Source organism: Ptychodera flava, chromosome 2 (assembly GCF_041260155.1).
Source record: "Ptychodera flava strain L36383 chromosome 2, AS_Pfla_20210202, whole genome shotgun sequence".
Classification (NCBI taxonomy): Eukaryota; Metazoa; Hemichordata; class Enteropneusta; family Ptychoderidae; genus Ptychodera; species Ptychodera flava.
In genome coordinates, this window is record NC_091929.1 from 42,664,426 (window position 1) to 42,690,829 (window position 26,404).

The window sequence follows — 26,404 nt, forward strand, 5'->3', positions numbered from 1 at the left end:
TGTGATTACAATAGTCGAGTTTCGAGATTCTCGCGAGATGAGCGAAAAAGAGGCTGAGGTTGACCAGCTGGTTTGCAATGCAACCATGGCCGCCGTTGAACTTAGGTGCTCACCGTTCCAGGAGGGAGTTACAAAGGTAAGCAGTGTTTCTCAATCAAATAAATTTAGTGCTGTTGAAATGATTATCATGTAAGAAGTTTTAGCAAAGTCTTCTTAAGTTTGCTAAAAGAAAACGCACTATTTATTCGTACTTCTGTACATCAACACAGAGGGTTTGGTTGGACAGAACGAATCTTGATTTGATGACATTTTGCCGTGTCACAAACCAGCAGATGACACATAATTTCGTGAAAGTTGAATGCAACTAAAATTGACAACATATTTTCAATTATTTTGGAGTATTTAAGATCGATATAAGGAGTAGACTGAATATAATATCAAGGTAATGGCACACTCTTCGATGTCATATTTTCGATGGAGTATGTATGGTGTTGGTAGGCCCATCTGATGCTCGACCACTGCCATGATATTGCCGTGGTAGCTGTGGAAACGCAGCTATCTGTTGGCGGGGTAGTGGGGATCGCTATGCGGGTCAAAGGTCAACCCCGCCACGGATACCTGCGGGCCAACTGCCATCGAAAGTTAGTCTATTACGACGACACAACATGTATCAGAAACTTTGACCGGCAAAATAAACCACAGTTAGCGTAATTCAATAAAATGACCTATACCTGCCTGAACTCTGATTATTGCTCATACCCTCACTCCTTTTGTGAACAAAATTTCTGGTTTGTTTACGTAATTCGGCCGATTTTCCAAGGAGTACTCAAGATTTTCACTCCAGCAGGGAACTTTGACTTCTATTGATATGCTAATAAGGATGTCGCTCGTTCGAACGTGAATAGCGTAACGGTCGGTCAGTACAGTGGAACTGTTTACACTGATATGGGGGTGAACAGATCGAAACCTGCAACATGCCTTCTTGTCAAACAAAATACGACCTTCTAAATTTATGTTTTATGAAATTTTTATTACATATCATGTTAAAATGTATCACCAATTTTGAAATAACTGTTTAATATAAAAGTTTACTCCATAGATTTTCGAGAAATGTTTTTGTAAGTAAAACCTAAACGTTAAGTGCAGGTGTTCTGATTGGGATCTATTGGTGTAATATGATCTGGAGGGAGCGAGTACGTTGCCCAGGGTCTATATGAATATGTCAACGTAGTATAACTGATACCACACGGTGACTGATACCAGCCGTCTCCCTGACATGCCATGGATCAAACGGCAAGATCGACAGTGCAAATATATAAAAAAAATTGCGGCTAGATTTCCGAGATTGTTTAATCCCAACACTTAACTTTACGACTGAGCTCTCGAGAGTGTTTCAAATGTAAAACCACAAATAGCCGTTTTTCTACAGCTTACCATGTGATGTTTAAAGTTGTACAAATTCAAGTTTTATTTCACGCGCGACGGTGTGAACGTGAATAGCGTGACGGTCGGTCAGATTTCATTAGCATATCTTTGAGGGAAAGTATTGCCAAACGATGTTTTACATCGATCAAACTTTTTCTAAATGAACAATTAAGAAATACTAGTAAAACATGAACCTGTACAACTTTACACATCACATCGTAATCTTTACAAAAGATCGTCTCTGAATCAGTTACTTGATTTCAGCCTCGTTTTCGCTCATCTCGCGAGAATCTCGAAACTCGACTATTGTAATCACACGTCATCTTGTTTATGAGACGTGTCTATGTACATTACATGAATTTGTTCCTGGTACAGATCCGTGTGACACATCAGCATTATTGATTGGTGCAAATACATAACAAGCTGAACTATCCGGAGCGACTTGCGGTATTTTAACACAACAACAAACCATCTAAGTTCTTTAGCTCGGACAGAAACTCTGAAAGGGCTGCAGTGCAGAAATACAACTTGGTCTTATACAGAAGCAAAGGTAAGATTTCACTACGCTACAGAATTTGGTCTGAGGGCTCTAAGCATGAACTTGACCGCATCGTGGCCTCTCTTCAGAGTCTAACGTGTTACTATTATATAAATTAACTACTATGATCTCTCTCAATGGTCAAAATGCATTGTAAATTCAGCATGATCAGCACCTAACAAAAGGAAAGCGATTTACCCGGATGTAAAGCTTACCTGCCGACCACGCCGCCCTGGAAGATATCCCAGAATCAACCACTTCATCTTCGCTTCAAAAATGACGGCTATCTAGCGATACCGCGGTAAAGACGCTAAATTTTAAACTAATTTTAAGGGGTACACCCACCTTCCTTGAGTGATTTTGGTCATTTTTTGTTTTATGGTAAATTTTGAATCTGTCTAATATGGCCTTTGAGTGGACGATAAGTGTGAAACCATAACATACTCGGAAAGAGTTCGATTTTAACAAAAATGAACATTGTAGGCCAGTTCGCGTGCCGTGTTTTTCTTATGTCTTAACTGTTTCCATATTAGTCAAGGCTATCTCAAGAGCGTAAGTAGATTACATTAATTCCGTCCAGAGGATTGCGCATGCGTCAGTCTTCTTCCCAGCTGCCGGCAGGAAGTATGTCGTGGCTACTGAACATGCTTAAGGTAGCCGTCGATTGTAAAAGCATGGTCCACAAAAGCGAAATATCAAGCATATGACCGGTAATGAGAGAACATTTAAAAAAATTGTCAGAGTTACAGTCAGGCTTAAAACTCCAGTTTCCGATGCGTTGAAAAGGTGTAAATTGGAAACTTGATGGTCGCAAGCGAGGACTGTAATGCATAACGCTAAGAGCTTCGAACAAAAACTGGTGATACATCTTGCGCACAATTGAGAGGCTGCTCGTTGTAGTTTACGTTATTTTACCTCATATTTAATAAAACTGTTCCCGTACAAAACAAATAACTGCCAAAATCCAAATAGAAGGTCTTTGTCTTTACATGTTTGCCAAATAAAGTCCAGCATTCAAAATTAATCGCTACCGAAAACCAAAACGTACATTTGTGTCTGCTAACAAATGACGTAGACTCAATGCAAAGTAAAGTCTGACATTCAAAACTGATACCGCCCCAATCAAACTAGGCTACTCCGAAAATCCAAAAATTACGTCTTTTTCTGATGACAGTTTACATGTTTGTCTGCACCTAATGAAGTCCGACATTCAAAATTGATCCAGCTCCGAACTAATTGCGACTGATCATGATAAAAATGTCAGATGATTTTTTTTACGTCTGCAAATGCCCAGTGAAGTCCGTCAACCCAAACTGTTACCGCTTACGTTACGGCACAGTCCCTCAGAGGGACCGTGGTTACGGTTTACACGTAAAGCATGCAATGAAGATTACGTTCCAATACGTCAGCACAAGTTTTCTATCTTTTTTGTGAAAATGGTTGCGACGTCTTTTTGTTTCGACAGTTGGGCGAGCAACATTCCTCTCAGTACAAATTAGAAACATGCCAATACTTGAAAGCGCCGGTGTCTGCTCTGCCCGGTTTGGAAACGTGAGCTTATTGTTTTGTAAATTCTATGCGGGTCACAGAGGGAACGTGATGCGGGTAATGCACGTACAGTTTTGCTATATTACATTAGAATGATGCCGTGACCTAGCATTTGTTTTTCAATCTGTACCGGAGCTAATCATAGGGCATATATAATTTATCTCGATCAACTCACGGTCCCTCCACAAAACCGTGATCAACTGTTATTAGCGGACTGCTCATGAAGTGAGTTGAAGTCCAGGGTCAAAATCAATCTCGATTGAAAAGTATGCGATATTTCACAGCACAAATACATGTCAGTATAGCTTTAAAATCATTGGGATTGCATTGTTATTAGGTAATTATAAACTTATGCAGTAAATTTAAAGAAACCAAAATTGAAAATGATAGAATAATTTCCATGAAATTGAAAAAAATTAAAAAACCATGAACGTGCTTTTTTCGAATCAGCAACTGCTTTTTCCTGTGGATAAACTCAATCACGCTGAAAACAGCGTGCTGCTGGTCTGTCTGTCGTCGTTATTATAGTATTTCAATGGACAGTCGCCACCGTGAACGACGAATGCTCGTTTCCACATATCAGCCAACGCAATATTCAACTGTTTGACTGAAGTTCACGCATTTCATTACTTGTACAAATTCGACCGTCGCGATTTTAGAATGACGCATTAAGTTTAAAATTAATATCAGCGTGGTCACCGTGGCAGATTCATATCTGTTTTAGGTACTTGCCTCCATGGTACTCGCGAAGCCAAAACAAGTCGCTTTTAGAATTGTTCAAGTTTCGCGTCAGAATCGATTTATTTCAGTTTTTTCGCCAACTTTTTATCTTACTATTAGGAAATCGTTTAAGATACCAAATATTGTCAGGTGTTATATTTAGTTTAGTCTAACGATGGGTTCTAACCTGGCACAACATAAAGTTAGCCCGGAACTGCTACTTCTGAGTCGGAAACCGCGTTCATGTAGCTGTCCGTTTTTAGCTCCATGCCATTTTCAAGGCGGACTGTGGTCGTACTTCAACATGCAGTACGGAACTTAAAAGCTAACCATCGTCCGGGACGGTGAGCTAACGTACGCATGAACACGGCGTCTGAATGAACTTCGTCTTTGTCGGTATGTACCACATTGTAAATTCATTGTCACTTGTCTCTCTCCGGCAGGAAGCTGAAAACGTGGTGACGATTGCGCAACCAAAAGAGAGGAAAACACAATGTCATCGGACTTGGCATGCAAAATCACATACTTTTACGAAGTATATACGCAGCCAGCCATTTCTTTGCTTTATAATTAAATTTTAACTGGTGCACTACAGTGCACAGTTAATACGCTAGTTTGTATTTAGCAAGAAGATTATCCCCAGATTTAGCTCGGAATGACAGTTGTGTAAATAAAGCCTAACGCTTACGCCGCGAACTGGCCGTTTCAGTGTTCATTTTCTTCCAATTTTCACGTCATGTATCATTTCATTCATATCACAAATTCAGACAATTGTGTAAAAAGTCCTGTACTTCATTAGTGGCTGGGAATTTCCACCGAAAATGTGAGCGAACCGAAATTTTAGCTGACTTTGTGCGACTCCAAGGGTCGCATGTACATTTCTGCCATTTACTCCGTTCCGTTTTTGGCAATGTATCGCAACTTCTGGAGAGTGTAACTTGGTGCCACGTCGACGGATTAGCCTTATCTTTGCACAGGTTGTAGTTAGTGACTGTTTCTACAAAACCGTGTCTCAGAATTCCGATAATGTTCCAAAAACAAAAGATATCGTGACAAACGTGGACAAAAGCCGTTAATTTATTCAGAATCCACCACTTCTCACTTTCAAGGCTAATTGTGCAAAAACAAAGCGGAGTATCAAAAATCCAAGACACGGTTTTTTACACACCTTACCCTGCTATCGATTGCAGTAAACGGATTACCAATGGCCATCACCCTCTCGTACTTACACTTTTTTAAGTGAAAAAACTCAAAAACACATATTTTTGAGCAAAACAAACACACGCAAACAGGTTTTGAAATTTTCTTACAATTTTTGTAATCTTCAATTGTTGAGCTATCCAAACATATACTACATGTCCGGTTAAAGATTCCTTTTAATGGTGAAAAGTCAGGTTGAAGATAAGTGTCTGCGAATGTGGGTCTCCCCCTTAAGAGCCACTATGTATTTTCTAGTAAACTCATTTTCACGTCTACGACATTTTATTGCCTTATGTACAAGGCAGCGGTATTTTTTTACGAATTTTCATTAGTTCTATGCATGGATTTTTTGATCGAAAAATTGATGCTTTGTAAAGTTTGGTCAAACATCCAATGTATTCACTTTTCCCCCGGACGTTTTTCGATGAAAGTCATATGGTCAACCCGGTCAATGTAGTATCATTCGACTCTTAATGGTACGAAATGTGTCAAACTGTCATCCGACCCCTAGCGTTTTCACGTAATGGGGGCTTTCTTTCTGCCTACTTTTAGCGATTTTCTAAAATGTGGACGCCTTATGTAAACATAGCCAGGCCGCTAGGCCTGCAGCTTGGGGCCGGGGCAGCAGGTCACCTCGACCCTGTCCGTTTCGACCCAAGTAATTCACACCCTCTTGTCGTTGTTTGTGGTCAAATCAATCCCGGTGCCTTAGGGACGATTCAGATTTACTTCCAGGGGGGGGGTGGAGGATTTTCTATTTTCTGGGTGATTTTTTTTCCATGGCCCCCCCTAGTAAATTATAGAAAAAATCTATGGCCCCCCCTCATCTTTGCTGTTTTTTTTCCATGCCCCCCCCCTAATATATACATGCATGCTCATACACTATAGACATATCCAGTCTAAAAAGTTGCAGGAACTGTAGTGGACATTTAATCGATGATATAACAAATCATTTCAGGGTATGTGACTATAAAAAGAATGATTTGCAGGGACTGCAAGTTGCACACTTTTGGAAAGGGTAGCAATAAACATATCTGGTTGTAAATTTCTGAAGAAAAGTTAATTACTAAATATGAATACTTTTTTCGTTATGTCTCACTGATACATATGATGCACACAAAGACAAGCAAAGATGTCAGTTAGAAATGGTGAACAGAAAATCAGAGGAGCAGATAATTGGCAAAGTGATATATATCTTGAAGTTTAATGATACATCATTTGCAGATATCCAGATATTTCTGGAAAGTGAGATGTACATGCACAAGTTCAGCATACATTTTCATTTGATGATGCTGAATATTTGCAGACTCACGGTGAAAGTTTTAAAATTAGGAATTGGTGAAAGCCAACTTGTTTTTACTTTTCTCTTTTTTTCTAATTTAGTTGTCATAAAACCAAGTAGCTGCCACTGAAAGCAACAATGCTGAGAATATTTTAGAACATTTCTTGAACAAAACACCTTATCAAAAACATGAATTCACATGTTATTCTGCTCATTCCATTAACAATCCAATGTTCATATTAAATGCAGATAACCCTGTGTAAGTCAAAGTTCACATTTTGTCAGCAGTATTTTTTAAAATTGACAGAGCATTCATATTTTGAAATTTTTTTAACAAACTTTAATTTTAAAATAGTCATGATGCGCATGTTTTCAGATGACACGAAACAATACATGCTAATTTGTTTTTTTTGCCTTTTCTGCCAGCCGCCACTGAGAAATATTTAATTATACATATCAGAATGAATGGGACACAAAAGTATTAGCATCTATACACAATGTGTAAGCCTATCCACATTTCTCCTAGCCTCATACACACTGAGATCACTTCTTGGACTACAGCAAATTTCTTGTGTACACAATATTTCAACAATCCGACACCATAGCATTGATGCAGTGCCACATGATCTTCTGGATGCACATACAGGATTATTGGATTATCAACCCTTTTGTAAATTTTTCACCATATATTTTTGACAGTAATACATAATATTTTTAAGGAAAGGGAACAAGTTCCATCTGTTTTGGGCAACGAAAGGATATTTGTTTTTATGAATGACCATGACAAAGACAATTTACATGTTAGACAGATGGTATGTTTTGACCATCTCAGTTGCTGATGGCTTTGATTTGAAGTGTTGAATTTGTAGAACTTCTTCAACTGTAGAAAATTTTTCAATACACAGAACACCATTGTAAAAACATGGTTGAAACTTCTGACACCATAATATTAATGTATGCTACTTTCTGAATGCTCACAGTTTTTTTCAAAGCTATATTTCTCATCAAAGATGACAAGGAAACCCCCTCATACCATATATTTTCAAAAAGTAGAGAATCTAAAGTTTAGTATGGTAGCAGTAGTGTACTCAAAGGATGAAGTGGGTGTATATTTAGGGTAAAAAACCTCAATTTTGGTATTAATGATAAAAATTAAGTCATTAACTAGACAGTTTTCTGAAATGTAATATTTCACTTGAAAGGAGAGTATATGTAGAAAAAAACAGCTATTTTATTTGGCATTATCCATCCTCATTTTAAAATTGTAGGGGTTTAAAGACTGACACTCTAATAATTGATTTAAGTCATGATCAGCAAATTAAAATGCCTCTTATTAAAAATGTAAGAGCTTTATTGCCGAACAAAACCAATTGATAGTTGTTTTGTTACATAGCATTTAAAAAACATAATGTGAAAATTTCAGTAAATTTGACCCAGCCGGAGTGGAGTTAAATTCTTTGGAAATTTTCAATTGGGAGGAAAAAGAAGCCAAGAAATCGGGTGATTTGCAACATTTGCATAAATTAACACTTCTTTATCACACAACTTTCAACTGCTTTACAAGCTACAATGTAAACCCAACCTTAAAAAGACATTTGCTGTAATTTTTAGCATTTGTTCAATGTTCATCTCTGTGTATCAGCATTTGTTTGTTATTCTATCACTACATAGAACAACCAAATGCTGTATTTAGCAACATACCAATGTGAACATAAATGACCATTGTTATTGTTGACAAATGAATTCTAGTCTGGACTTGATCCAAGATCTCTTTTCGTCAAAAACACCCTGACTGTTCACTGTATGGTTTGTGTCGACATGCTATTAAAATACTGGACATTTCATGACGGTTCAGGGAGGAGAACAAGATAGTACAGTAGATGCATAAACAAACCACTGTGAATATTACCGAATTTAGCAGCTAAAGGAGTCAAACTAAACATGTTGAGTTTATCTGTCACCCAGGTAGCGTCTATGGTTCTCTTTTGTAGAGATCAGAAATTCTGGCAAATATTGAATTGATGTTTTTTTTCCTTGGCCCCCCCCAAAAGATAGCGGTATTTTTGTCTGGCCCCCCCCTAAATTTTCTTGGAAAAATGGGTGGCCCCCCCTGAAAATCCTCCACCCCCCCTGGAAGTAAATTCTGAATCGTCCCTTAGTCACTTCGACCTCAGTCACTTTTCATGTTACATGTACCTGACAACGTTTTACTGAGTACATTATGCAACTTGTTTCTGTGAGAAAAACTGCTGGCTTCGCTACAACAATCCACGGGACTGTGAACAATCTGATACTTGTGGGAGGCCTGGGGTACCCCGGCCCCATTGTCATTTACTGACTAGGGAACGTGTCATACTGAAGTGGGGATGGATAAAGCATGTCATTTACTGATTTTTGGAAATAAGGCATTCGTCATTATCGCAATTGCTTGCCGTATGCGGCAAGATTGGATGAGCGAAGCCGATCCGCTCGCCTTGGTGTCTTGACGCCAAATGAGCCTATTTCCGGTTTAGGCGTTGGCCTTACAGCAATGCATTATAGGATATCTTCCAGGGCGGCGTGCCTGCCGACCCAGCTTCTTGTCATTGTATCCTGAATATTTCTTGCATTTGCACAGTGTAATATAAAATAATATTTTGGCTGGAGGCTGTATCAGAAACCCTGCTAATACACCTCCGTTACTATATTTCAGACAAAATGATGATTGATGATTTTCTTTTTCATGCATATTAATTTTTTGTTTTGTTTGTCAATTGCAAGTTTATGTTCTTTAACCCGAAGTTCGTGGAAACACTCACTATTTGGCTTGTCTAGTCAGCCTCTATTTGTGTAAAATGTACTTTTTAGCATTTATATTTGAATTTTTGTCCATACCAAAATTCGCTGGCGATCAATGACCATCTACCATACACATGTGCAGGCTGATTTGACAAGCTCAACATAGTGTATTGCAACTTCCTTTGGGAGTAGAACAATTTAACAAACAAATTAGTAAAAAATATCAATGTTAAAGTTACTTTTGATTTATTATGGCCTCTATCTCTGTAATTAGAGGTACAGGCATTGAGGGTATTTGGTTGAAGATGTAAGACTGCTGGTGTGAAAATTATCATATTTGGCATCCTTGAGATGATTATTTCACTCAAATACACTAATGTTCACCCAACAGCTCTTATACAGGCAAACAAATACATGTGACACAATTTATAACATCATTATAGTAGAATTAAATACATGGACAATGCTGTTATTTGGGATGATGGCGTTTTGAGCTCTAAGGCTTGAATTTTGAAACTTGCATGAGCTTCCAAATATTCCACAGGTCTTCTCGGTGAGAATATAAACCCTGGTTTTCAGACGGCCAGCTTCAAGGGAAGAATATTATAATAATTATAACAGATTATAATCCAAACAGGTCTGTATGATCAACTACTTCAAAAGACATTAGCCATCAGGTACACATCCTGAAAGAAAGGAAGCTACCTAGATAAAGACTGAAAAGAGGAAACAATTTACAAACTGAAAAAGGACAAATGGAGTATGTTTATGCAAATTGAAACATTTATCCTCCATAAAAAGAACATTCTTGAAATGTCAGAGTGGCTCATAAATATCAAATATGTGATTATCAATAAACTTAACCTTATTTCTTTCCAGATGCATATTCATTGAAAAAAGTGACAGTAGTGATTAGGTCAAAGGTCAAAGGTCAAACAAGTTGTTTACCTATAACTGGTACTTATTGAATACTAGCTGGTAACCACATCCTCCATATCCTGCCATGCCTAACAATTTCTCACTTTTTATTTGCCAAGTCACTTAACCTTTATCCTGCCAAGTTCATATTTCAGCATCAGGTCAAGTTGGTTAAAACAAGTGACGCAAAACATGTTCCATATGATGCATTTTAACAAAGATATTAGGTCCCTGAACACAGAAATACTGTAAACATGATTTTTACAGACTAAAGCTGCTACAACATACCAAGCCAAGTGGGTGAAAATACATATGGTTTTGGCTCGATACCGCTTTTTACTGACTTGGTGGATGGGGAAGTGATTGTGTCTGGCAGGTAAAGGGTTAAAGTGCAGTATTGAGCAAAACATATTCATATTTTCACCCACTTGGTTTGGCATATGTATGAGCAAAAATCAGTATGTACATGTATTGTAGATTGCTAGCGTGTGGGAGATCACATTCAGATTTGTTAAAATCATGGTAGAATTTGCATATTTGTAGTTGTGGGGCATTCTTTGTGTTTTAGGTTGAAGAATTTTATCTGAAAGCACCCTTTTAATTAGTTTGAAATGATATTGTATGCAGGTAATATAAGCTAGGTGTCACCGTAGTCAGGTTTGTTCAAATTATGCTGGAATTTTGTTAAGATGCAAGGTATGGGAAATGTTATACTTCCTTGGTTTTAACCAATTTGACCTAATGGAGATTTATGAACTTGGTAGAATAAGGGTTAAATAAAAAGTGACAGTCCGTGAAGGTATATCACCACAAGACTAGTATGGAAATTTGTAGCTAGCAAGGAAATAAACCTTCTCCGTGGTCTTAGCAGTGTCATATATCAGTGTCAATATCATAAGTGAAGCAATGTTATATCATTACATCGTGCGTTTGGATTCCATTGAGGATAATTAACTTTTCAAAATTTTTTCATTTACGAGATAAAATCACACAAACAGCACTGCAAAGGTGGCACACCATGTCTCTGTGGAACTAGTACCATATCATATTGGGTCATGCCTTGAGCACTAAGATGCCACTGTTTACCAGATTGGATGGACTACAGCATGGTCCCTCCCCATGACTAGAGCGTTTCAAAGAGGACTTGCTGTTTACTGTAATGAATGAGAGTCTCAGATAATTGCAAATAAGGTCGCATTTGGTATTTTCTCTTAAGTGAAATTCTCTGATTAAGTTTCACTTCCTGTTTATAAGGGGTCAAAGATACCTGAAAATACTAGACATTTCAAATGATGTTCTTTGTAAGAGATGTAATATTTTAACTTGTTTGTCCGTTATTGCACAGCACTTGATGTAAGAAATATCCTTAGTAAATATTATACCTATTTTACATTTTCTACAGATAATATTTCAGTGAAAAAGGAAAGCCTGTTTGAGAAGAAATTCTGACAAGATGGATAAAGTGTCCTTTGACGACACCCTCATAAGAGACAGATATATGGAGCCACGAGTGAAATCATCAACACTGGTTGTGTTTGCTTTCCTTCAAATTATGTTTGGTGGCATCCTGATATTCATGGGTTTTGTGGCAATAAACATTGAGTGTTCCTTTGCTTACACCGGGATGCCAATATATGCTGGAGTGTTGGTAAGTTACACAGGGCTCCTTGGAACTTCTTAAACATTGCTCTTTCTGAAAAAGTCATCTGTAGAAATTCTGTTAATTACATGAATTTTCATGTATTCTTGCGTGGCAGTCTGAGTATTTTGAAAATTCCAAAATTTGAACACCGTCCAAATCACTCCGAAATGCCATTTTGCAGTTTAAATTCAAGTGAAAATTTAGAAAATGACTTTGAAGTTTTTTACAGTGATTACATTGGCTGTAAGTGTCCCGGACAACATTTGAGTACAGTTCAGAAAACCCCTTTCTTTAATGTACCTTTGCATATTATGTTACAGGTGATAATAACAGGGTTGATTGGTATAGTGTCTGCATTGAAAAAGACAGATCAAATGGTAAGACTCAAGTCACGTCCAGTAGTTTTCAGCTTCACATTCCCGCAAATGGACAGGAGCTATAAAGTCGTTTCTACTCTTTTCCATTTTCACCGACACTGAACCAACAAAACAAGATATTTATCGTGGAGTTTAGATATTTACATTTGTTTGTGCGGAATGGTGGGCAACATGTGAACAAGACATGCTGTCTAAATTAAGGAGTTGCGGACATTGTCAGGCATAATCAAAACAACACCACACATTGTCCCATATACCACTCAGAATGCATACATGTAGTTTGCAAAGGATTGTTTGTGCAAATCTGTTTGTGTTGTTTTGACTACCGATATGTCTGATCTCCTTTGAGATGACATTCAAACTTTCACAGAGTTGATTTCTTTGTGATCGACTGACATTACTGCTACAGATGTAGATGATAGTTACACCTGACAGTGTTATATCTCTTGCCGACAGTTCAGCGTAAACCACTGTAATATACTACTAAACAATATGTTTGGTATCAGTTTACTGGCCAATCGAATTCATTTCAGGACTTTTCCAGTTTTGCAAAAGCAGCCATGAATGTAAAGGCTCTATTGAAAATGTGAAATCTAAATCTCTCCACACTATTGTTCAGTGTAACAAGACCACACCTGCTTACCGTGATTCCTCATTACCAGGTCCACACTCATCATTGATACTGTTTTAATGGGTTATTTGGGCAAAACCATTGCGGTTAAAGGGTGAAGTCATGTTCTAAACGGTCTTGCTGCAAGAAAAGATGTTATATCACTGTAGAACCTTTTATTTTCAGAATGTATTAGCATACTTACACCACTATCCATCAGTTAATTTTATTCTCACGTTTCATAATTTCATGTGTATTTTTTACTACATATTTAAATTTTTAGAGTTTCACACATTTTTAGTTCGTCTGTGGGGACTTATTGATTGGGTCATGTCCGTCCGTGTGTCAGTGCGTCAGTCCGTCCGTTCACGCAGATATCTCAGACATGCCCTGGTCAATTTCTTTCAAACTTTGCACAAGGATAGTACCCTACCCCATACAGATGCACGTCGATTTGTTTCACTATGCAATCAAATTTGACCGTGTTAGAGGACTTTTTAGTTTTCACCTCCATAGACTCCCGTGTATAAGGCACTTCTCTATAGACTCCCATGTATAAGTCAGTTCGAACAGTTCTGTCTCCTGCTAGACAAAGGATGGCCCGGATTGAACCACAACACTCGGATTTAACACAGTGCCGCCATATGGGTCTCAACACCATATGACCTTTATTCAACTCCCGGTCAAGGGTCACATACAAGGGTGTGCCTAATTAACACAGTATAACATCATTTTGGGTTAATACAATACATCCCTTCCCCTTTTCGGACAACATATCACCTTCCTTCAGAGTTCATGTCCATACTTGTCTTAGTCACTTTCACTGTCCTCAGTTTATCTCTGAAAATAACACCTTTAACTATTCAAAAATCGAGTTAACACAATGACAAATCTCAAGTCAGTTTAAACACTAAATTTCCAAACTAAAGATCATAACAAGTCCTTAAGCTAATCTTTGGGCAAGGGGTGGACTACCCTTTAAAAACCCATGCTGGCAAACCTGGGAATTATTCTTACCCATTTGAGGTTTGACCAGTCCTAACTAACTCAGTTTCGTAGTCATCCAAATATTTTGGTGGACGGATAACACGTTGTGGTCGAGAATGCTGTTCAGGCACATTTTACATTCAGAATCTTTATGGATAAAAGTAAATATGAATCGAACAAATATTACTCTGGGTATTGTATATCGTAAACCGGGCACTCCTGTTGACGCCTTTACGGAGCATATTGAAAATGCACTGTACAAGGTTAAATCGACAATGTGTGATTGTATATTGGTAGGTGACTTCAACATAGATTATTTAAAGCTCACCAGCCCGCATGTCTGCAGTTATAACAATACTCTTGCCAGTCTTAACTTTAAGCAACTTATTACCGTTCCAACTCGTATGACAAGCCATTCAAAGACAACTATCGACCATGTATACTGTAACTTTACAGACCGTTTTGTAAATTGTGGTGTTATTACAGCTGATGTTGCGGACCACTTCCCAATATTTGCTACCTTTGAAAACCTACTTTCAGTCTTTGAGAGTCCTCACCAGGTATCAGCTCAAATAAGGAGTTTTGTTAATTATGACAAAGCTCTTTTTCAAAGAGCGTTGTTTGATATAAACTGGGACACAGTTCTGTCAAGCAATGATGTTAATAATGCCTACAACAGTTTTGCAGATATTTTCACTGATGTTTGTATGGAATTTGCCCCATTGGTCACTAGGAATAGAAAGAAAACCAAGTCCAGAAAACCATGGATCACAAAAGGGTTAAGGAAGTCAATTTATACTAAATATAGGATATACCGGAAAGTAGTTAAAAGTAATTTCGAGCCCCTTTTAAAAGCTAGATTTAATGTCTACAGGAATATTTTGACGTCTTTAATAGGGAAGTCAAAAAAATGTATTACTGTGATAAATTCAGTGATAGTTGTACAGATTCAAAAAAATGTTGGAAGCTTATTAATGAGATCCTTGGGAAAACAGGTCAAACAAGTACTAATCTTCCCAACAAAATCATTGACAGTACAGGGATTATTACGGACCCTTCACATATTGTTCAGAAGTTCAACGATTTTTTCTCTCACATTGGTAGTAACTTAGCAGATAAAATCACAAGAAGTACCAGCCACAGAAACTTTCACAAATCACCCCATTCCACTAGCATTTTCCTTCATCCAGTAACAGCTGAAGATGTAATCAGCGAGATTTTGTGCCTTAATCCTGCCAAGTCATCAGGACATGACAATATTTCTGCTCGATTGCTGATTGACGCTGCTGTGGCTATCTCAAACCCTTGTCTCATATCATTAACCTTTCTCTCCAGCATGGTGTCTTTCCCGATTCTCTCAAGATCGCAAAAGTCATTCCAATCTATAAAAAGGGATGTCCACATGACGTTAACAATTACCGACCAATTTCAATTCTACCCCAACTGAGCAAAATTTTTGAAAAAATCATCAACAAACATTGGTTTCATTTTTAGATAAGCATAAACTTATTCATCCCCATCAATATGGTTTTAGGAAAAACCACAGTTGCAAACTGGCTCTTATCAATGTTGTTAATGATATGTTACGCAATCTTGATGACGGCAACATTGTGCTTGGAATTTACTTAGATCTAAAGAAAGCTTTTGACACTATTGATCACAATATTCTTATTGACAAACTCCATCTGTACGGCATTCGAGGAACAGCTTGTGATTGGTTCAAGAGCTACTTGACTAATAGAAAACAATATGCAGTGCATGTAATTATGTTTCAACTCTTAGTCCCATTGGCTACGTGTTTCCTCAGGGATCAATTCTAGGGCCCATTCTTTTTCTTATTTACATTAATGATCTCCCAGATTGTACGTCGTACTTCACTTCAAACCTCTTCGCTGACGACTCTAATTTTTTCCACTCCTTCACAAGTAACACGCTTGATATCAACAATACCAACGTTGAATTTAATAACATTGTGAACTGGTGCTCAGATAACAGTTTGACCATTAACCAGGACAAAACAAATTATGTTATTTTCTCTACTTATCATCATTCTTACGTTAAAAACGGACAGGTTAGTATCTATTCAATGAGATTAGTAATGTTGAGCATGTTTCACACCTTGGAGTAGAGATTGACAGCCACTTGTCCTGGAAACATCACATTAATAAAGTCTGTAACAAAATCAGTCCAAAAATTGGTTTATTAGCAAAAATCAGACACTTAGTTCCAAAACACATCCTTATTATGCTCTATAATGTTCTTATTCTTCCTCATATTTCATACTGTTTGGAGATATGGGGAAGCACATACCATTCTGCTTTACTCCCTATCCACAAACTTATGAAAAAGATAGTTAGAATTATTACCTTTAAGTCACCCACTACTCCAAGTGAACAGATCTTTAAGGAATTAAATATTTTGAACATATACAATCAGTTTGAATATCAGATTGGGATTTTCATTCATGACCTTTTGTCAAGTAATCTACCCCATAGCGTCAATGATTACTTTTCCTTGCCCACTCACAAATATACCACTAGATCAGTTTCCAACTCTTCCTTTCTGTTACCAAAATGCAAACTTCGCCTTGGTCAATTCTCATTCAGTTATCACGGTGCTAAAATCTGGAATAGGCTTCCACTTTCCATTAGGAACATTTCACATCGTAAACAGTTCAAGCATGCCCTAAAATCTTTCATTATCAATAAATCGTGATTTCCTCGTGTAAGTTTTGCCCACTTTACTTTTTCATTTGTATTTAAGACTATGTTATTGTTCTTTTGGGAGCCAGATTTACATTAGCTTCACATAAGCTATTTCTAGCTCCCCGTCACATCTCTGCCCTACAAGCATGTAAAATATGGTTACGATTCTTACCTTTTTTTTTTCCTGTTCTAAGCTTATGTATTTTTGTAAATCAAGATTTATATAATTTTTTTTTTGGTTCCATAGGATAAAGAATTACATCTACAAGTATGTAGTAAAGACAATGGAACTTTACAAGAAATGTGACGAATAAATAAATAAAAATAAATAGACTCGGCCTCAATTCCATCCTCCATTTTCACAGTGGGTTGATCATCTGGATTCTCCTGTATCTTGTCAGAATCATACAATTTCTTTACATGCGACCTGTTTCGTTTATACCTCACACCTGTTGGCGATTGTATGGCTAGAGTAAAGAGCTCAATTTTCTGTATTGGCAATGCACAAGTGCGGCGTTTCCTGCAATGAACCGAATATATCTTCTGCCTCATTTAATTCCAAGGTCTTATCTGTTTGGTTGCTGATCAAACGTGATAGTGAATCGGCAATGTTCAGTGAACCTGGTATGTACTTCACTGCAAAGTTGTAGGGCTGAAGGCGTAGAACCCAGCGGTCAATACGTGCCGATGGCTTCGAACGCTTTGAATAAATGTAAGTCAGCGGTTTATGATCCGTTAGCAGTTCGAACTTGATCCCATACAAATATACATGGAAGCGTTTGCATGCCCAAACCAGCGCCAAGGCCTCTTTTTCCATCTGCGAGTAGCGACGTTCAACACTGGTTAGACTTCTGCTTGCGTAGCTGACAGCACGCCTTTCACCATTCTGCGACTGAATCAAGACAGCGCCAAGACCTACTGGACTCGCGTCCGCAATGACCTGGGTTTCTGTATTCTTGTCAAAATAGGCCAATGTGTCGGCCTTTGCTAGTGCTTGCTTCAGACGACTAAATGCCTGTTTCTGATCCATACCCCATACAAACTTTGTGTTTTGACGGGTTAGTTCTCTGAGCGGCTCCGCAATGGTAGCCAAGTCTGGAATGTATCTGGCTGAGAAATTAACCAAACCCAAGTATAATTACGACAGGACTGACCCATGGAGTCGGGCCCTCCACTTTCTCAATTACGTCCCGCTTTGTAAGGGACGATTCAGAATTTACTTCCAGGGGGAGGGTGGAGGATTTTCTATTTTCTCGGTGATTTTTTTCCATGGCCCCCCTGGTAAATTATAGAAAAAATCTATGGCCCCCTCATCTTTCCTGTTTTTTTTCCATGGCCCCCCTAATATATACATGCATGCTTATAGGTACATTATAGACATATCTAGTCTAACAAGTTGCAGGAACTGTAGGGCCTAGTGGACATTAATCGATGATATAACAAATCATTTCAGGGTTATGTGACTATAAAAAGAATGATTTGCAGGGACTGCAAGTGGCACACTTTTGGAAAGGGTAGCAATAAACATATCTGGTTGTAAATTTCTAAAGAAAAGTTAATTACTAAATATGAATACTTTTTTCGTTATGTCTCACTGATACATATGATGCACACAAAGACAAGCAAAGATGTCAGTTAGAAATGGTGAACAGAAAATCAGGGAGCAGATAATTGGCAAAGTGATATATATCTTGAAGTTTAATGGTACATCATTTGCAGATATCCAGATATTTCTGGAAAGTGAGATGTACATGTACATGCACACGTTCAGCATACTTTTCATTTGATGATGCTGAATATTTGCAGACTCACGGTGAAAGTTTTAAACATTAGGAATTAAAATTGGTGAAAGCCAACTTGTTTTTAATTTTCTCTTTTTTTCTAATTTGGTTATAAAACCAAGTAGCTGCCACTGAAAGCACAAATGCTGAGGAATATTTTAGAACATTTCTTGGACAAAACACCTTATCCAAAACATGAATTCACATTTTATTCTGCTCATTCCATTCACAATCCAATGTTCATATTAAAATGCAGACAACCCTGTGCAAGTCAAATTCACATTTTGTCAGCAGTATTTTTCAAAATTGACAGAGCATGCATATTTCAAACTTTTTTAACAAACTTTAATTTTAAAATAGTCATGATGCGCATGTTTTCAGATGACACGAAACAATAAATGTTAATTTGTTTTTTTGCCTTTTCTGCCAGCCGCCACTGTGAAATCTTTGATTATACATATCAGAATGAATGGGACACATAAGTATTAGCATCAATACACAATGTGTAAGCCTATCCACATTTCTCCTAGCCTCATACACACTGAGATCACTTCTTGGACTACAGCAAATTTCTTGTGTACACAATATTTCAACAATCCGACACCATAGCATTGGCGCAGTGCCACATGATCTTCTGGATGCACATACAGGATTATTGGAAAATCAACCCTTTTGTAAATTTTTCACCATATATTTTTGACAGTAATACATAATATTTTTATTTTCAACATTAAAAAACTATTCGCTGAAAAGCACCTTGAAGATGAGACGGCCATAAATTTATTTTCAAAAAGTTTATAGTAGATGTAAGCACTGTAAAAAGTTATGTAGAACATTTAAAAAATTTAGAAAGGGTAAAATTGATGAGAATGAAACATAGAAAAAAGGAGCAGAAAAGAAGAGTAGCAGTAGCAGTAGTTTACTCAAAGGATGAAGTGGGTGTATATTTGGGGTAAAAAACCTCAATTTTTGTATTAATGATAAATTTATTTAAGTCAAAATCTAGACAGTATTTTCTGAAATGTAGAAAAAACAACTATTTTATTTGGCATTATCCATCCTCATTTTAAAATTGTAGGGGTTTAAAGACTGACACTCTAATAATTGATTAAAATCATGATCAGCAAAATTAAAATGCCTCTTATTAAAAATTAGACTCTCCACAGTCGCTGTGCCTTGTTTTGTGCGCGCCAAGGTTGGCCTGCATTCGAACGCTACGCTGTGCAGCTGTGAGCACGCGCTGCCAGACACAGCGACTGTCCGTTTTTGCAAAGGTATGAATATTCATAAGGGTAGTGACCTCAAAAGAAACACCTATCAAACTGGCGGAAAGAATATTACACTATTAGCCAGTAGACCTATATATGCGGTATGTTATTATTTTTCATTTTTGATTTTATTTGGCTATGGTACTTGTCATTTTTGTTTGATTAACGGATGTGTGGAGTTCTGTAAAGTACCCGGATCAGGCAGAAATCCGACCGTCGCTTGCAAGAACGTCCAGACCCTGGGATTCGCGTCGCGTCTCTGAAGGGCGCGCGCGTGTTCCAACTGACTGACACTGGGAAGAACGCGAATCGCAGGGTCTCTGCCAGACTAATTAAAATGTAAGAGCTTTATTGCCAAACCAAACCAATTGATAGTTGTTGTGTTATATAGCATTTAAAAAACATAATGTGAAATTTCAGAAAATTTGACCCAGCCGCAGTGGAGTTAAATTCTTTGGAAATTTTGAAATTGGGAGGCAAAAGAAGCCAAGAAATCGGGTGATTTGCATACATTTGCATAAATTAACACTTCTTTATCATGCAACTTTCAACTGCTTTACAAGCTACAAGGTAAACCCAACCTTAAAAAGACATTTGCTGTAATTTTTAGCATTTGTTCAATGTTCATCTCTATGTATCAGCATTTGTTTGTTATTCTATCACTACATAGAACACCCAATGCTGTATTTAGCAACATACCAGTGTGAACATAAATGACCATTGTTATTGTTGATAAATGAATTCTAGTCTGGACTTGATCTGAGATCTCTTTTCAACAAAAACAACCCTGACTGTTCACTGTATGGTTTGTATTGACATGCTAAATACTGGACATTTCATAACGCTTCAGGGAGGAGAACAAGATACTGCTATAGATGCATAAAACAAACCACTATGAATATTACCGAATTTGGCAGCTAAAGGAGTTCAACTAAACATATTGAGTTAATCTGTCACCCAGGTAGCGTCTATGGTTCTCTTTTGTAGAGATCAGAAATTCTGGGCAAATATTAAATTGATGGTTTTTTTTCCTTGCCCCTCTAAAAGATTGTGGTATTTTTGTCTGGCCCCCCTAATTTTCCTTGGGAAAAATGGGTGCCCCCCCTGAAAATCCTCCAGCCCCCCGGAAGTAAATTGTGAATCGTCCCTAAGCTCATCCAATTTGGCTTCCAGCTTTGACCTCATACTAAATGGAATACGTCTTGGGTTTTGTGCCACTGGTGGTACTGAAGGGTCGACGTGTATTTCAGCCTGGTATCCTTTCAACATGCAAGGCCCTCAAAACATTGTTGGTACTTGTCATAGATATATGTCGATTCAATTGAATTTGCTTGCAAGCCCACCTTAAGTACACCTAGTTTCTCTGCACAAGTACGACCCAAAAAGATCTGCCACGCGCACCTTTAATGACATATACTTCAATTTCTGTCTTGTTATCGGCTAGTACTGCTTCAGCATGAAATTTGCCCAATAGTTCGATGGGTTTATTTGTAGCATACGAATATAGCTTCTTCGAGGTCAGCTCAGTTTTGCACTTAATACCCTGGGACTTCAATGATTTCCACACGTCTTCATTTACAATATTGCAAGTGGCACCAGAGTCAATCAGCATGTCCGCTATCGTCACACCACCTACGTTGACATCGACGGTGTCACCCCTGAATTTCTCGTCAACTATGAAAACATACTCTTGATTGTCTGTGACTTTGTTGACAGTAGGCTGCACCTTATCACTGTCCCTTTTACGTCTCGTACTCTGGGTACTCTGTTTTGTTTTGCAAACACTTGCGTAATGTCCGACTTTATGGCACTTGTTGCACGTTGCCGATCGTGCTGGACAATCTTTGTCTTTCGCAAAATGACCTTCCCGATTACAGCGAAAACAGGGGCCTTTCTTCTTACCTGCTATTGCAGACTTCTTTGGCTTTGTGTAAACTCTATTTACTTCTTGTTTAACAGTAGCGCCTTCCATTTGGTGAATTTGGACGTCTATGGCCTCCATAGCTCTAGCCAATTCTTGCAAGGCCTCGATTGTCAGAGTCGCCCCCTTTTCAAGTAATTTCCGACGCAGTGTACTCGACTTGCACTTGTCAATCACTTGATCGCGTATCTGATCGTCAAGATCTCTGAAATTACAGTTTTTCCTTGTCTCTTTAGCCGGGTAACAAATTGATCGACAGTTTCGGTCTCTTTCTGTTTTAGTTGGCGAAATATGTGTCTCTCATACGATACATTCACTTTCGGGGCAAAGTACGCATCAAGCGTTCTCAGGGCTTTTTCGTATTCACCTGCTGTATCGTCCTGACCTTCTGCCAACACACCGGGACCTGGGTCTTTCAACAGTCCAGCGCAATGCATGAGTAGGGCTTTCTTTTGAGCATCATCTTTTACTCCCTTTCCTACCACGAAAAATTCGAACGACTTTTTCCATCTCTTCCAACGTGGTGCCTGGCTGCTCGGGTCGCTCTTGCAATCAAATGCAGCGATCCACCTAATTCAATATTGCAGCCATTTCCAGCTTCACCGATGGAAGGACTAATAATTATAGTTCATCCTCGTCGCCAGTTGAACAGTTCTGTCTCCTGTGAGACAGAGGATGGCCCGGATTGAACCACAACACTCGGATTTAACACAGTGCCGCCATATGGGTCTCAACACCATATGACCTTTATTCAACTCCTGGTCAAGGGTCACATACAAGGATGTGCCATATTATCACACTATAAAACCATTTTCGGTTAATACACTACAAGTTCTGCATAGAATCCCATGTATAAGGCCAAGTAAAATAAAAATTTAGTTTCTCATCGTATTCATATTGCAAAACGGATGCAGTGACAGTTTTAGCCTCACGGATGAAGTCCGGGGGCTGATAAATTGGTTCACGTCCCTCCCTTCACGCAGATATCTAAGATATTTTGAAAAATGTCATGTGACCTTGGTGACCTTTGAACTCAAATATACATATTTGTCCGTAAGTCAGTAACCACAAGTGCTACACCCTTCATGTATGGTATGATGGACATCTTATGACGCCACATATTGTACATCATTAATTATGCGCATATCTAATTTTGAGCGAGCCAATAGAGCTAGAGGTCTGATTTTTGGTATATAGGGATAACTTAGCAATACAATTTTTTTAACAAAATGTCTCATGACCTCAATGACCTTTGACCTCAAATATACATATTTGTCCATAACTAAGTAACCACAAGTGCTACAACCTTCATATATGGTATGATGGGACACCTTATGACGCCACACATTGTACCTCATTACTTATGCGCGTATCTAATTTTGAGCGAGCCAATAAAGCTAGAGGTGTGATTTTTGGTATATAGGGATAACTTAGCAATACAATTTTTTTGACAAAATGTCACGTGACCTGGGTGACCTTTGACCTAAAATATACATATTTTTCCATAACTCAGTAACCACAAGCGGTATAACCTTCATGTATAGTATGATGGGACATCTTATAACGCCACACATTGTACCTCGTTAATTATGCACATATCTAATTCTGAGCGAGCCAATAGAGCTAGAGGTCTAATTTTTGGTATAGAGGGATAATTAGCAATACAATTTTTTTGACAAAATGTCACGTGACCTCAATTGGTACACCCTTCATATTTGGTATGATAGAAGACCTTATGACGCCACATACTGAACTCATTAATTATGTGCATATCTAATTCTGAGCAAGCCAATAGAGCTGGATGTCTGATTTTTGGTATATAGGGATAACTATAGGATAGAAATTTTTTGACCAAATGTCATGTGACCTCGATGACCTTTTACCTAAAATATACGTTTATATCAATAAATAAGTGACCACAAGTGCTATGTTCTTTATATTTAGTAGGATGGGAGACCTTATGACAACACACGCTTTACCTCATTAATTATGCACATATCTAATTCTGGGCAAGCGAATAGAGCTAGAGGTCTGATTTTTGGCATATAGGGATTAATTAGCAATACAATTTTTTTTTCAAAATGTCACGTGACCTCGATGACCTTTGACCTTGATTATACATATATATATGCATAACTCAGTAACCACAAGTTCTATACCCTCCAATTTTGATAGGATATTAGACCTTAAGATGTCATATCTAGTACCTTATTTATTATGCGAATATGTATTTCTTGGCTGGCCAATACAGTTAGAGGTCTGATCTTTTTTCCCGATTTAGAACCATAACTTAGACATGCCTCATGTGTTTCAAATTGGGAACAACGACATAGACCTATGTGCCCATAGATCTCAACATATACACTCCAGTGATACTTAATGACCACATTTCCCTGCCCAATCAAGACTATTACTCCTATTATAAGTGAGGACTATGTCATTGTCAATGACTTGTTCATCGTAAAGTGCCTCCTTAACATACATCTTATTTGTTGCTTGCAGACTCTGACGTCTTTGGTGTTTTCGTTCTTATCGGCAACATTTTGTGCAGTAGCATTGGTCATAGTAATGGCAGTTGCTTTGTATTCAGAAGACTATTGGAGTTACAGCATTGAGGGATTGGCCGGCACAAACCATGTAGGTAGACTAATCCCCTGAGAGCGGAAAAATTCCGCATTGCCGATTAACGGCTTATGACTCCAAAGAGAGTAAATAAACTACCGATCAAGTAGAACAAAAGACCACAATGTTTATGAATATGACATCACCCGTGATATTTGTAGAGCAATCACCAAATTGACAGTCAGTTCACACCTCAAGTAAGGTATCTTTTCATATGGAAATGATTTCGAACCTACAGCGATTGTGCCGGGGAATCTTGGCATGAGAGAGAAATGTTGGAATAGTGATGGTACTTACAATGAAACTTGTCTCCATGAACGTAACAAGCCAATGGTATGTGACATTATATAGTCTTTTCTCGTCCTAGGTGTACATGATCTCATTTGATTGTGTGATTGTACAGAGGATGCTTCAGATCAATGATATGTACATGTATTTTAAAATCACCTAGTGAATAAAATCTGCCCTGCAGATATGCTGACATGTGTGAACCATATTCTACCTGTACATAGCATTTATTTTGATATTTTGGGATATTGCCCATGCCAACGGTAATGTTTTGCTCCTCAGTCAGATTTGGTGATAGCTCAAAAGATGGCTGGCATAATACTTGTAGTTTTCTTTCAATGGATGCCTTTGCAATTCTTCATTCAAAACCATGATAGCCGTTAACTTTAAAAAGCAAAGCTCAAACATGTTATTATTTGAGGACAACTCAATCTTTAGACATAGCGGTATTTCCATGAAGTAAAGGTTAATTCTTTTTACCAGGCTCCATAGACAAACCAAAGAAATAAATACCACTAGGGAGAAAGAGGATTAACTCATGATGAGATGCCATCACTTGATCATCACCTTTTGTCAGATTTTCAAACCCAATTTTGTTGTCCTTAAAATTGTAGTTTGCGCATTTTCATGATGAGTAGACCACAAATTGACCTTGTCATTTGTGTGCAGTGAAAAGACTGATTGCAGAAACTTTTTTACACAAAAAAGTTGATAAAGTAACTTGGAAACAGCATAGGTGTTTGAGAATGGTTTAGTCTACTTAATCTTGGTAATGTGTTGCAAAAACCAGTTAAATATTCAGCATCACACTGAATAACATCGAAAGTTCTGGCAATTTGCAGGGACTTAGGTTATATCTGATCGCTCCTTGTCATTTTTACAGCAACCTGAGGAGTCTGAAACCAGGGCTAGTCTCAGCCTGATTGGCTGTTGGGATATAATTCAATAAGAACAATGAGTTTCTGCTAAGCGATTGGCTAAAGCTTCCAAGGCGCTGCATATTAGCCCAAGTTTTACAACGAGTAGAGCAACCAATAGAAATGTGACTAAAATTGATCAAATTTGTTGAGAAAGTAATGTGAGCTACTCATTGATATGAAAGATTTAATAATCACACCATCACATCTGTACAAGAATCAGTTTTCCATGCTTAATATCACTTTCCGTTTCTGCAGTCAACTTTAGTATAATAACATCTTTCCATACTGTCAGAAGCAAATTTTCTTGAACAGAAATTTATGGATTTGGTCAATTGAGTTTAGACATGTTGTAACATTGATGCATATGCTGGGGCATATTTGAGGTGCAAGTCGAAATTTATTCATACCTACATCAAAATTCTGTTGGCTCCGGTGTTCTCTTCAGGTTTTGAGTGAATGCGAATCTTAGACTTTGGTGACCAAAGGCACGGAGACCTCAGAGGCAGCCATGTTGCGTCTTCTGTATACATCATCATTTATCGAGTTAAATTTGGTTACATAGTCACTGCCTACTCTGAAGGCGTACGCATACAATGTGTAGGTAGCAACTGCACCACCAACGAGCGCTAAAAGTCAAAAAGGGAAAATCAGCACTGAGATCGCATTCCGTCCCATTGTTTATGTTTATTGTTACCAAAACTAATACTGATGTATTGTTACCAAAACTAATACTGATCGAAATGACTGAAACTAAAGTTGCATTAAACTAGAAATTCCACTGGGAGGGCAGTCGGAGACACTTTGCAAATAGTGCACAAATAAGCCTCAGTTAGAACACTGGTTGGCTCTAATGTTCATGCTAGTTGCCACTCTT

The 26,404-nt window shown here is 37.9% G+C and overlaps 1 protein-coding gene across 3 annotated transcripts; it reads left to right on the top strand.

Annotated features, from left to right (window-relative positions):
• The first annotated feature begins 5 nt into the window (after window positions 1–5).
• LOC139121420 (transmembrane protein 212-like) lies at window positions 6–25,829 on the top strand. 3 transcript variants are annotated; one of them, XM_070686286.1, is made up of 5 exons: window positions 1,716–1,975; window positions 10,036–10,128; window positions 11,812–12,057; window positions 12,372–12,428; window positions 24,203–25,829. In XM_070686286.1, exons 3-5 carry the CDS (start codon window positions 11,863–11,865, stop codon window positions 24,356–24,358), a joined length of 408 nt encoding a protein of 135 aa, XP_070542387.1. In that variant the 5' UTR covers window positions 1,716–1,975; window positions 10,036–10,128; window positions 11,812–11,862; the 3' UTR covers window positions 24,359–25,829. The 3 variants fall into 3 exon arrangements, with proteins under 3 accessions (XP_070542394.1, XP_070542387.1, XP_070542379.1); XM_070686293.1 differs by lacking the exons at window positions 1,716–1,975; window positions 10,036–10,128 and adding an exon at window positions 6–136; XM_070686278.1 differs by lacking the exon at window positions 10,036–10,128 and having other exon boundaries at window positions 1,718–1,975; window positions 24,203–24,373.
• Window positions 25,830–26,404: the final 575 nt, after the last annotated feature.

What these genes read in the sequence shown, in the direction of transcription:
- LOC139121420 (XM_070686293.1), top strand. Translation starts at nt 11,863, where the DNA reads ATGGATAAAGTGTCCTTTGACGACACCCTCATAAGAGACAGATATATG. An exon ending in CAATATATGCTGGAGTGTTG is followed by an intron (nt 12,058 to 12,371) that starts GTAAGTTACACA and finishes ATTATGTTACAG; the next exon opens with GTGATAATAACAGGGTTGAT. An exon ending in TGAAAAAGACAGATCAAATG is followed by an intron (nt 12,429 to 24,202) that starts GTAAGACTCAAG and finishes TGTTGCTTGCAG; the next exon opens with ACTCTGACGTCTTTGGTGTT.